The following is a 12075-nucleotide window of genomic DNA, read 5'->3' as shown; positions in this document are numbered from 1 at the left end:
TCGGAGCCAGCCCTGGCGGAGGCGGCCACAGGTCTGACTCTCTTCCTCCAGCTGGTCAGCGCCCAAGGCAGGACAGCCCCTCGGAGCGGAACGGCGGAGCCCGCAAGCCCGCAAGGAGGGCCGATGCGGAGCGCCCCGCTCTGCCCGCGAACTCGGTTCTTTCCCGGACAAAGGGCTCCGCGGCGCCCCGGCCGCGTTCCTGGGGACGCGAACTGCGGAGGCCGGGCGCCCGGGTCCTGGCGCGGCTCCCCGATTGCGGAGCGCGACGCGGAGCAGCGCCGGGGACGAGCCCAGCGCCACCTGCCCCCGGCCTGCCCACCTGCCCGGCCGCCCTCGCCCGGCCCCGTTACCTGGGTTCTCGCCGGCGTCGGCGGAGGAGGCGGCCGAGGAGTCGGTGAGAACGCTGGGGTCACTCTGCGAGCGGCCCCGCGACACGAGGCAGCCGCTCCCGTCCTCGGACGCGGCCATGGGCCTGGCCGGAGCGGGGGCAAGTTGCTGGAATCAGAGCATCCGAGGCGGCCAAGGTCACAGGCGAGGGGGCTGGAGGGGGCGTTTTTTTAAAAAGGAAAATTAAAAAGGACAGGGAGAGGGAAGGAGCCGCGGGACAACGCCAGGCCGGCTTCAGGGCGCTGAGACAATGGCCTCGCGGCTGCAGCCCAGCGCGTCCCGCCGCGCGGCCTCGCTCTGCTATTTATTCGTGTTTATTCCCATTCTTCAGTTTATATTCCAGGAAAAAAAAAAAGTTGAACCAGGAAATAAAAACTTTTTCTTGTCAGTGTTTATTGCGTGCTTGGGGCAGGGGGTGATGTCCAGGAATTTCTGGGGGCGCTCCCTCCCCCCACCCCACCCCCCCACCCCCCCGGAAAAAAAAGGGAAAAAGGAAAATCTTTGCTCTTGCAATTGCTTTAATCTGAAAGCTGTTCTTGGAGCATCTGTTGGAAAACATTAGGATTCTCCCATCATGCCGCGCGAGAGGAGCATGACGTCACGAGAGAGGGAGTGAGAGCCAGCGTGGTGATGGGGAGGGGTCTCCAATACCTGGGCTGCCTGCCGCCTGCCCAAGGGAAGTGGAGGGCCCATCCTGAGTTATGAACTGCCTACCCCCCACCCAGCAGAGCTCTAGAAACAAGAATGCTCCCAGTCCCACTTTCTCCCCTCCCCAGGGGGAGGGGAGGAGACCCTGAGGGTGCCTCCCTTGGAGGCAGGGCCTAATCTCCCCAGCGGCTTCAGGCAGCTAGCTGGTCTCCCCGCCCTCCCTCTCTTGGGGATATGGACGCGAGTAGGTCCTGCTGCCCAGACTCCACCCTGGGGGGGGGGGTGCCCTCCAGAGCTTTATCCCTGCAACCTTAATCCCTTCTCCACTGCCCACCTCCGCTTCCTCCAGGCCCTCAGCACCCTGCCTGGGGGGAGACGGGCAGGATGGGCCCCTCGTGCCTTCCAGGGAGGCTTCCCCCAGACGCCTAGATGGAGCTTGTGGGCCAGGCAGTGAAGGTGACACCCCCCAGGGCTGCCACTTACAGAGGTGCCCTCCAAAGTGCTAATGAGCAATTCTCACCATTCCAGATAGTGGCGTGGGGGGAGCACACGGAGCTCCAGCGTCTCCAGCTAAGGCCTGGGGGACGGGAAGGGTAATGAAAAGAGGAAATCCCAGTAAAGGCGCAGGGAAGGTTGAAGGGTGGCACAGAGCCAGGCCTCGGAAGGTGCCCAGAGGAGGGAGCATTTCACCAGATGCCCAGATGGCTGGGCCCACCTAGGTGGGAGGCTGCTCCCACCTAAGACTTGCCGTGTGCAGGGACGGAGCACAGACGCTCCCACACACTGATCCCGTCTCAGCCCCTCACACAACTGCGGGGGGAAGGCCCGCTCAGAGGGGGAAACTGAGATCAGAGGAGGAGCTGGCCGGGGGTCCCACAGCTGGCGAGAGCAGTGCAGGGACTGGGACCTTCTGGGGGCTGTTCTTCCAGACGTGGGCAGCCCCTAAAGCTGGGTGTAGCGGGGTGTAGGGGGAGCACCTGGCCCTGTTGGATGACCCCCAATGAAGGGCCTAGGACAGAACCAAGAAGTGGGGAAGTGATATGGGTGCCCGCCCACACACAGCGTTGGGCTGTCAGCCAAAGTCACCTCCAGTCACCTCCCATTCATTCATTCATGCATTCACTCATTCCAATACCCACGGGAGTCCAGCGCGCTGGGTGCCCCATCAGGCACCACGGATCCAACAGTGAACAAACAGAAACAGCCCCCGCAATGGGTCTTCCAGGACGAGAGGGGAGGGCAGAGCTCAGAATGGTCACCAAAAAGCCACGGGGTGTCCCCCAAAACAGTTACAGTTGACAACACCATGAAAAAGAGGAAACCGGGAGGACACTTTCCTGGATTCTTTTTATGCACATAGAGATATGCCCGATGGTGACAAGTCCAGCTCCAGGCTGAGCGCTTTACTTGGGACGTCGTTTCTTCCTCCTGGTGCCTGAGGAAGTGAGGGCAGCCACAGCCCCCACCTCAGATGTGAGGCCACATTAGAGCCGTGAGTGGCCTGTCCGGGCCTCCGGCCTGGGGTCTCTCCAGCCCCCAGCCTGGGAGCTCTTCAGGCAGCCCCCGAGAGCCAAGCTGAGTCTTGGCCCCACGGGCGGGCTTTCGAGCCCCTACCCAGCCCATTATCAACACCTCCCCCACGGAGCTGAGAAAGCCAGCAGCAGGTGGACCGGCAGGTGGGGGTGGGGATGGAAGCCCAGGGGCCCGTCCCAGAGAAGAAAGGCACCAGGGGCCTTCAGCTGTCTGCCGAACGCCCACCACCTCCCACTGTTCCGACTTCCCTACTCGGAACCCACGCTGCTTAAGATTTTCCTTTAAATCAGGGGTGCCTGGGTGGCTCAGATGGTTGAGTCTCTGCCTTTGGTTCAGGTCATGATCTCCAGGTCCTGGGATCAAGCCCTGCATCAGGCCCCCTGCTCAGTGGGGAATCTGCTTCTCCCCTTTCACATGCTTGTGTTCTCTCTATCTCTCTCTCAAATAAATAAATAAATAAAATCTTCAAAAAAAAAAAAAGATCTTTCTTTAAATCAATTCTTGGCACTTACATGTACTTTAAAGGAAACCATTGCCCCAGCAACAGAGAGGGGGCCTCCCTGTCACCTACGGGAAGGACTACGGTGCTGACTGGGTCCTGCCAGCCAGATCCCCTGTGGGCTCCAGCTTCGCTGGAAAGGAAGATGAGCAAGGGTGGGAGAGGCGTTCAGACACTCGGGCCCCGAACAGACATGTTCTCAATGTGGCCAGAAGGACAAAGCACAGAAAGAATTTTTTTATGAGAGCCAACGTTCCTAAATGCCTGTCTGGGCACCAGCTAAAATAATGTCTAGTCTCTTCAGTTGGTCTCGCTGCAGTGCCATTCACCACCACCCCCAAACCGTAGGGGCAGAACTCAAAAGCACATGATGGGACACCTGGGAGGCTCAGTCGGTTAAGTGTCTGCCTTCAGCTCAGGTCACGATCCCAGGGTTCAAGTCCCGCATCAGGCTCCCTGCTCAGCAAAGCGCCTGCTTCTCCCTCTCCCTCTGCCTTTTCCCCTGCTTGTGCTCGCTCTCTAATAAATAAATAAAATCTTTAAAAATAAAAAAAATAATTAAAAAAATAAAAGCACATGAAAGAAGACTTGGCATTCGCTCCAGGAGTGGAGAGACATAAGACAAGAGTGACAACCAAGATTTAGTTTCTTAAAAAATATGCTTTAGCAAAATATTGTGATTTGTCAGAGCTGAGTAGACATACAGCTTGTCGTTGTGGTTTTCTCTGGCTTTGAAATGTTCCATGATAAAAATAGCTTTAAATTAAAAAAAAAAAAAAAAAAAAAAAAAAAAGGTGACCGCTGCTACCGGTCAGCAGCAACTAGTCTGCGGGGTAGGTGCCTTCAGGAGAGACTTGACCTTCCAAGTCATTCTGCCCCAGAGCAGGAATGGCCAGAAGCCTGGGAGGACCTGGCCCCTGGGTGGCAGAAGGCAGCTGTCCACAGGAGATGTCCCAGCCTCGAGGACCCTCAAGGGGTCTCAGTGAACGTTACCAACAGTCCCTCCTCAACTGGACCCTGTAAGCACCCGGCTAGAAACCCTCCAGGAACCAGCTAGACCATAGAGCACATCAACAAGCCCAATGCCGGTCCTCTGATACATGAATAAACACCACGTGACTTGTCCAGCTCCGGAACAGGATTCAGCCGCAAGAAGGACGAGAACACGGACACCGGCTCTAGTATGAATGGACCCTGAAATGTTATTCCAAGTGGTAGAAGCCAGGCACAAAGGAGTACGTGTTGCATGATTTCCTCTATGTGACTCGCCTCCAGAGACGAGCCAACGAGTGTGTGCCTCGGGCCAGAATTTGGGGGGATGTACAAGCCATGCTAATGAGTTCAGGGCTTCCTTTGGGGTGACAGAAATGTTCCAAGTGTTCTAAAATTAGAGGATGGTGGGGATTTCACAACCATAAATAAATTTAAAAACATTGAATGTTATACTTTGAACAGGTGAACTTTTTTCAATAAAGTTGTTTTAAACACACACACATACACAGAGTACACCAAGGTCCTTAGGTTGGGCTTTGGACCTGAAGGATGACTGGGTTTGCTTCTCACCTCTGCAGAGTGTAACCATACTTAAAACCTCTCCTGTCCCTGCCTGGGGCTTCAGATCAGGCTAAAGTCCTCTCTGGGGCCACCCTTCTGGTCTTTGATCAGAAAACCCAAAGCTATTTCTTGACTCTGGCCGCCATGATAACCCCAGCACAGTGACCTCGAAGAACTAGGAAGAGCCAAAGTCAGTAAAATCTGTCCCTTCAACAAACACTAAGTATGAAGGCAAAAGGAAGGTCTTCCTCTGCCTGGGGCAGTCAGGAAGGGCATCATGGGGGAGGTGACGCTGGGCCCGGCGGAGAAGTACGGGAAGTGTAGGAAGTGTCCACTGTCCTGAGGAAGCAGGGGAGAGGCTTGCGAGGACCCTGGTCCCACCCACACACATCTCTAGAGTTGGTTTTATTCTCATACAATGTGCAGGTTAACATCTGTTTTGTTCCAAAACACATGATTTTCCCGGAATACCACCATGAGCAAAATGTGATTGGTCCTTGGCTTCATGGAGCTCGTGACCTTGAGAAGACAGGATTAAGGACTGAGCCGTAGGTCAGCGCCCTGAGGTCAGGGAGCGCAGAGCCAAGCTCGCCTCAGCTGAGCAGGAAGGAGCCCGGGCCGAGGAACTGATGCCCTTCTTGAAGCTGACGTCTCCGTGGGGATTAACCCCACAAGCCAGAGAGGAAGGGGGGCCAGTGTGGGCCGAGAGACAGGAGCAGCGTGGGGCTCAGAAGTCCCCAAACAGACGCAGAGTGAGGGGCTGGGGCGCGAGCCAGGCTGGAGAGAGGGGCAGGAGGCGGCCCACGCCGTGCCTTGTGCTGCTCCTTAGGAGTCTGGAGTTTGCTCCAAGGAAGGTGAAAAGCAGAGGATGGCAGACGTGAGTCTCCAGAAGATCCTTCTGGCTGTAGATGGAGAAGGGACCTCGGGTAGGGGGAGAGGGACAAGGGGGCCGGCAATCCCCCAGGCGGGCACAGGGGAGCCGAGTCTGGGTTCAGTGTGCTGCAGAGGTGGTGCCAGCAACTTGGCAAGGGGCGGCTGTGAAGGGATAGGACAGAGCGGGAGCCACAGGTGACTCCCGGATGGCTGACTTCTGATGATTAATGGGGCTGGGGTGCAGGACGTCCAGGTGCATCCTGATGATACTGATGACGAGATGGCACAATGCTACTCCCAGGGTGGGGAGGGTCACAGAAGGGGCAGGAGTGGGCAGACAGACCAGAAGCCCCTTTTGGACAAACTTCATTAGACACAACATGAAAGAGCCTACGGCCTTGGGTCCACGCCCACTTGGCTCGAGACTCACGGGTTCCATCTGTGGGTTAACTGGGGAGGGAAAGGTTGAAAGGACGAGCTCTGGGTCCCACAGATGCTCCGGTCGCAGCCGCAGGCCAGGGGACGCCTCTCTGGGTCTCTAATTCCTCATCTTAGAACAAGCATGGTCCCTCCTGCCCAGCCATCCCATGGTGGTCATTCCAGGGGTCCGGTGGCAAGCGCTGACTCCGCCCCGTGGGGCCTCTCCTCGGAACCCCCTCCCAAGGCTTCGGCCCCGTTGCCCGTCCACCAAACGCATGTGAAAGGCACCCAGAGTGCTCAGCAGTGGGACAGGGAGGCACAGCCGGCCACCCACCCGAGGCTACGGTCAGCGCCCTCCGATGGTTACGACAGCGCTCACTGACTTCTTCCCGGCCCCTCCTGCTTCCAGGAGCCCCAGAATCTGGGCTGCTGGGGTCTCAGCACCAGAAGACCTCAGGGTCTCTGTCAGGTCTGCTCACCTGAGAATGTGCCTGCCATTCCGCAGGCACCCAGGAAAGAGAGGCGCGCTGGCTGAGCCGATGCACGGATGCACACGGCGGGACTGAGATCCCGACTCCGGGACACGGGGCTCTGCCTCCCCGCGGCCGGGCTGCACGGACAGAATCATCCTTCTCTGACTGGCTTATCTCTATCAGCGCGTGATGCCCTCTGGGTCCTCCCATGTCATTGCAAATGGCAAGAGTCCACTCCTCCGTGGAATTTAAGAAACAAAACAAATGAACAACAGAGAGAGAGCGAGAAACCAAGAAAGAGACTCTTACCTCTAGAGAACACACTGATGTTCCCAGAGGGGAGACGGGTGGGGCAGGGGTGGGGAGGGTGCTCGTCGCCCTGAGCGCGGAGTAGTGAGCAGAAGGGTGAAACCCTCACACACCCGACAGGGACGTGCCACCAGGTGCTGCCTACAGTGGGATCCAAATGAAAAAATAAAAAGAAACAGAATTAAACCAGCAAACTCAATCTCTTACAAGTCACAGCTCGAGCCACCATGTCTGTCCAAGCTCTTCAAGAACCCGTGGAAGAGGGACAAGAGGGCCAATCCCAGGGTGGGGACGGGAGGCCAAGGGACCAGAGAGGGACCAGCCAGATGCAGCGCGCAGAGCCTGGCCTTGAGGAGGGGAGCCGCGCCCTCTGCTGGCCACTGGAGAAATGGCGCCCGATGCATCACCCAGGGGGCCTCCCGGACCTGGCTTGGGGACTCAGCCTTGCCCTTGGATTCTTCCACGCTTTGGCCACATTCCTCACGGGGTCTGCCCCTGCAGCCACACCCACAAGGCTGGCCAGGGTGATACTTCATGCAATGCCAGATAGGGCTCTTCTTAAAACATACGCAACTCTTTTAAAACAAAACCCTCTGTTTCACCCACCGTGCTCGCTGTACTGAAGTCACCGTCAGCCAGAGCCGGCCTGGGAGACCCTTGACTTCCTAGTGATGCCTCCAGCCCCCCTCAGGGTGCTGTCCACTCGGACCATCTAGTGAAACCCTTCCGAGCTGGAGCGGAAGACCCAGGCATGAGACAGGGTTCAGTGACTTCCTCTGGGTGGCCTCAGGCTTGCCCCCCATTGCCCCTGTGCTAGGTGCGTGAGGGAGGGAAGGGACAGCCTCACTCTCCGGATTTGGGCAATCAGCATAGCGCCCAGCACGCCAGACACGTCCCTCTGTGCTAGCTGCTCTCAGTACAACGTCTCTTCTGGGGCAAGACTTCTGATTCTGTCTCACATGCCCCACGCACGTGCAGGTGCAGGGGTGGGCACGTAAGTTGGTGGCGATGGATCTGGGGCAAGAAGCACAAGCCGGGGAGAGACAGAGCCCTCCTCTAAGAAGGACGGAGAACAGCGCAGCGGGCTCTGGCTAATGCAGGTCAGCACAAATCTATGAAACTCAGGGGCGTTTTCTCCATGCACCGTACATCCGATGTCTTTCCCCTGCTGTGTGTGTGTGTTTTGGGGGGGACCCTGTCTCCTGCTGATGAATGGAGAGGGGCCTGCTTCTGAGGCCTCCGGAAAACACTGCCGCAGACCAGAAGGCCACTTACAGAAAAGGTGTTTGCTGTGATCATTGCTGAGAGCTGGGCTCTGACTCTCTGCCTCGGAGGCTCCCGTGGGGTCCGCAGTGGCAGCACCACAGGTAGGAAGGGACTCCTGCTCCTGCAGACGGAGACTCCGGCGGCCTCCCACCAGATCTCGTGTGCAGGGAGCGAACCTCCTGGGTTTTCAGCTACTTTACCTGTAGACCTGAGAATGTGCCAGGCATCATTCTAAGCACTTTGTAATTACTAATGTGGCTAGTGCCAAAAGTCACCAAATACAGTTATGTCCTAGTACATTCCCATTTTGCAAGTGTGATGCAAAACGCTTAGTACTTGCCTGTTTAGCAAACACAGAATTTGAACCCAGGTCCTCGGCTCCCAAGCTCAGGCTGTTACCCCGTCAAGCACAGCCTCCTTGGCACAGGCAGGAACCTCCCACTTTCTGAGTCCTGCAAAAATCACCAACTTGGACGACAACAACAGGAGATTTAACAACTGGGGCGCCTGGGTGGCTCAGTGGGTCAAGCCGCTGCCTTCGGCTCAGGTCATGATCTCAGGGTCCTGGGATCGAGCCCTGCATCAGGCTCTCTGCTCTGAGGGGAGCCTGCTTCCTCCTGCCCCCCAACCTGCCTCTCTGCCTACTTGTGATCTCTGTCTGTCAAATAAACAAATAAAATCTTTAAAAAAGAAGAAGAAGAAGATGATGATGATGATGATTTAACAACTGCGTTTTTGCAATCCTATGACTTACCAAGAACCTGACACTCCTGACTCACCATCCCAGAGGTTGGCGTTACTGTCCTCCTTTTCCAAACCAGGAAGGTGAGCCCCCCAGAGGGTGTGTGACTTAGCAAAGGTCCCAGAGCTAAAAAGTGACAGTGACAGGACAGGACAGGACTCCTAGCCTCTTTCCACTGTGCCAGCTCATCCCTGATGCCTCCCATTCTGCCCACGACCCTCACTCACCATGACCCCAGCTACCCTGAAGCCATTAGCTCAGGCAAACACACTCAGAGCAGGCTCCACTCCCGGCCCCGTCAGGTTTGCCGTCGGAACAGCTAATGCGGGAGCAAGAGGCTGCCTTGTCCTCTGCCAGGACAAAACGCACCCTGTCCCCTCCACCCAGCACGGACACCTCCTATCATCGACTCTGCAGGGACCCCTGTACACAGAAGTTACGAACAAGGCAGATAAAGTGAAAACAACTGAATATCTCTCAAAGCCTAATGGCTGACCTTGAATACATACAAACTAAGGGATGTGATGTTTTGGTTTTGGTTTTTGTTTTTAATGAAATGAATCTATCTATCATTACTTCCAGGGCAAGTGGATACACCGTATAACAACACAATGGTGCCAAATGCCAGAGTCACGCCACAGGTGCTTGGACGTGGGGTTCTGGACTGCCCTGTCCCCCCGCTGCCCAAGTGGCTGCCTCCAGGATCGGCTGCTCACCCGAACTCCCCACCAGAGGCGATTTCATTCGTGCTGAGAGAAGGAGATCGTGAAACATCTGCATGATTATAACGTAAAAGATAAACAGAAGGGAGCACCTGCACCCCTCTTCGGCCGCTATGCCTGCTGCCTCAACCGTCACGTCATTTCACTCTTTGCTTTTTAAGAAAAGGTAATTCGTGTTTAAGTAATGGCCTTTCGTCACCCAAACACTTAATCCTTCCTCCAACAAAACATGCACATTCTAATACATTCACCAGATTAATATTCTGGAGAGCCGTGTTTCTCTTCCCGTGGGAGATGGCAGAGCTGGGCTTATTGACTTAACCACAGAACGGATTGATCTGGCCGGCTCCCTCCTGAAGAAACGGCAGACCAAGCGCTTGCACTGTAACAGTTCAAACACAGCACTGAGCCTGATCTATAAATTACAGAAAATCCATAACGCTAGGTTTATAGGTGGTACTTTAAAAATACATCATAAGTCCCGTGGCTGGAGTGATAATCCCAGGAATCCACTTGTACAAAGCCATAAATAATGCCGATAACGTCCACACTTTCATAGAAGCCGTGATCTCCTCCAGAGCCCGGCACGCATTAGAACCGACGCGAGCTCTAGAGCTGGTGGGCTGACCGGGACGTCAGGTGCGAGGGAGCAATCACTCGGGCAATCGGATTTCGGCATCCCCGCCAGTACCAGGGATGTCTGCAGCCTTTGGGGGGCAGCACTGATTTCTGTGTTTAGCAGGGACATTTCAGTGAGCCCCCGGGGTACAGATTATTCCTGGTGTCTCACGATGCGGTCTGGGGGGTTTCAGATCCCCTAGGTTCTTTTCCAGGCTACTCAGGGGACCCACGTGCCTACTCAAGCCACGGCATAGAAGGGAGCCTCAGGGTTTTGGGGCCGTGGGCCTGGGAATCTGTCAGCAGGAGGGAACAAAGGTACAAGAATCTGGAGTGGGGTTGGCTCCGGCTCCCAGTGGAACCCACAGTACACAGTGAAGATGAGACGCTGGTCCTTCGTTTAGATCCAGGCAGGGGCCCAGAGACCACACAGATCCACCAGGCTTGGTCTGACAGAAGCACCCTTGAGATCACAAGGCCCTGTGTTGGGTCTGTTGGCTGATGTGCTTCTGCAGTGACTGATGTCGCCTGCTCACAGTAAGTGCCAGGTGTTGCGTGGGGGAGGGGGCGGGGACAGTGCTCCTGACAATGGCAGGTACAAAGGCCCCGAGGTTGGGCAGTTTGAGCAACTGAGAAAGGGCAGGGTGGCAGGCAGTGGGTGGGCATGGAGACCCCAGAACTCAAAGGGCCTTATGATCCATGGAGGAGAGCATGGATTTTATTCTGAGAGGAACAAAAAACCCAGCAGGGTCTCCAGATAGGACAGAGACAGGATTTACCTTCTCTGGGGAGGTTATGGGGCCACGGGGTGGAAGGTCAAGTGGAGGGAGGCAAGAAGGGGGCAGGAGACAAAGGGACGCATGGGGACCGCAGCATCTAGCATGGAGGATTCAGGGCAGTGGCCGGAGCGAGATACACTACGTTCAGCCAATGCCTTATTCCAAGGTATCTTGCAGCTACAACTGTAATTAAAAAAAAAAAAACAAACCTATGCACATCACTATTCAAATACAGATAATCAACAACGAATTTAGGTGCTCTCTAACTTAGAAGGAGGTTTTTGTTTCAGTGTTAGGACTCCTTAAAGCAGGACTCAGCCGCCCAGCCCCACACACCCGTGCAGCTGGACAAGGCGGTCCCATGTACTGGGGTCCCCTCACTCACCCCATCCATACTGAGCAGCTCCCTGTGGGCCCGACCCTGGGCTAATGCACTTACCCACAGTGCAGACGGCAGAGTGCCAATCCCCCGGGATCCTGACCCCCAGTGACCCAATTTAACACTCCTCTAGGCTCTGCTGCAAAGGTTTTTGTGGACAGATCGGGGCTACAATCAGCAGCCCCGAAGACAGGGAGAGTACCCCAGATGACCGGGACAGCCCAGTGCAATCGCAGGAGCCCCACTATGCAGAGGAAGGCAGGAGAGGAAGAGAGATGGGGCGGAGGGGAGGGAAGAAGGACTTGAAGTTGAGAGAAGGATTCAGCCCCCCATTGGCCTCGAGGACCCACAAGCTGAGGAACACGGCAGCCTCCGGAGGCTGAGTGGTCCCTGACAACAGCCAGCAAGAAAACAGGGAGCTCGATCCTACAGCCTGGGAGCTGACCTCTGCCTGTGAGTGCGTGAGCAGGAAGCAGACTCTGCCCCCGAGGGTCCAGGAAGGAGCGCGGACCAGCAGACACCAGACTTCCCCCTGCGGAACCCAGGGAGGGGCTCAGCCAAGCCCACTGGACTCATACCCATGGAAGGCGGTGAAAGTAAATGGGTATTCGTCTAGGCTGCTCATGGCCATTTGTTTCAGCAGCCACAGGAAACACACACACATCCTCTCTTTCATCCTCCGGACTGGCTGAGGACACTGGTTCTGGGGTCGCTGTCCGCTGATGAGGACAGCCCGGCTCAGACAGGGGAAGGTCAGGCACACGAGGTCATGCGGGGAGGCAGGGCTGCAGCTGGAACCAGCCATTCACCTGACTGCAAGGGTCCTTCCCCCAGCTCTGCTGAACTCTGCTCCCCTCCGCCCTGCCTAGAGGA

The 12075-nt window shown here is 56.3% G+C and overlaps 1 protein-coding gene across 2 annotated transcripts in view; it reads right to left on the bottom strand.

Moving 5' to 3' along the window:
• PHACTR3 (phosphatase and actin regulator 3) overlaps positions 1–12075 on the bottom strand; it is a 225140-nt gene that overhangs the window by 202824 nt on the left and 10241 nt on the right. Inside the window, exon 1 of one of the 2 annotated variants that reach the window (XM_047747009.1) lies at positions 351–916. The exons of the other annotated variant lie outside the window; for it this stretch is intronic. Within the exon in view, the coding sequence (XP_047602965.1) occupies positions 351–468 (118 nt within the window). The 5' untranslated portion in view covers positions 469–916. Of the gene's footprint in view, positions 1–350; positions 917–12075 lie in introns of those variants that run through there. 2 annotated transcript variants of the gene reach the window in all.

Source organism: Lutra lutra, chromosome 9 (assembly GCF_902655055.1).
Source record: "Lutra lutra chromosome 9, mLutLut1.2, whole genome shotgun sequence".
NCBI classification, from domain to species: Eukaryota; Metazoa; Chordata; class Mammalia; order Carnivora; family Mustelidae; genus Lutra; species Lutra lutra.
The sequence above is the reverse complement of the archived record's forward strand: the minus strand, read 5'-3'. Positions and strand labels throughout refer to the sequence as shown.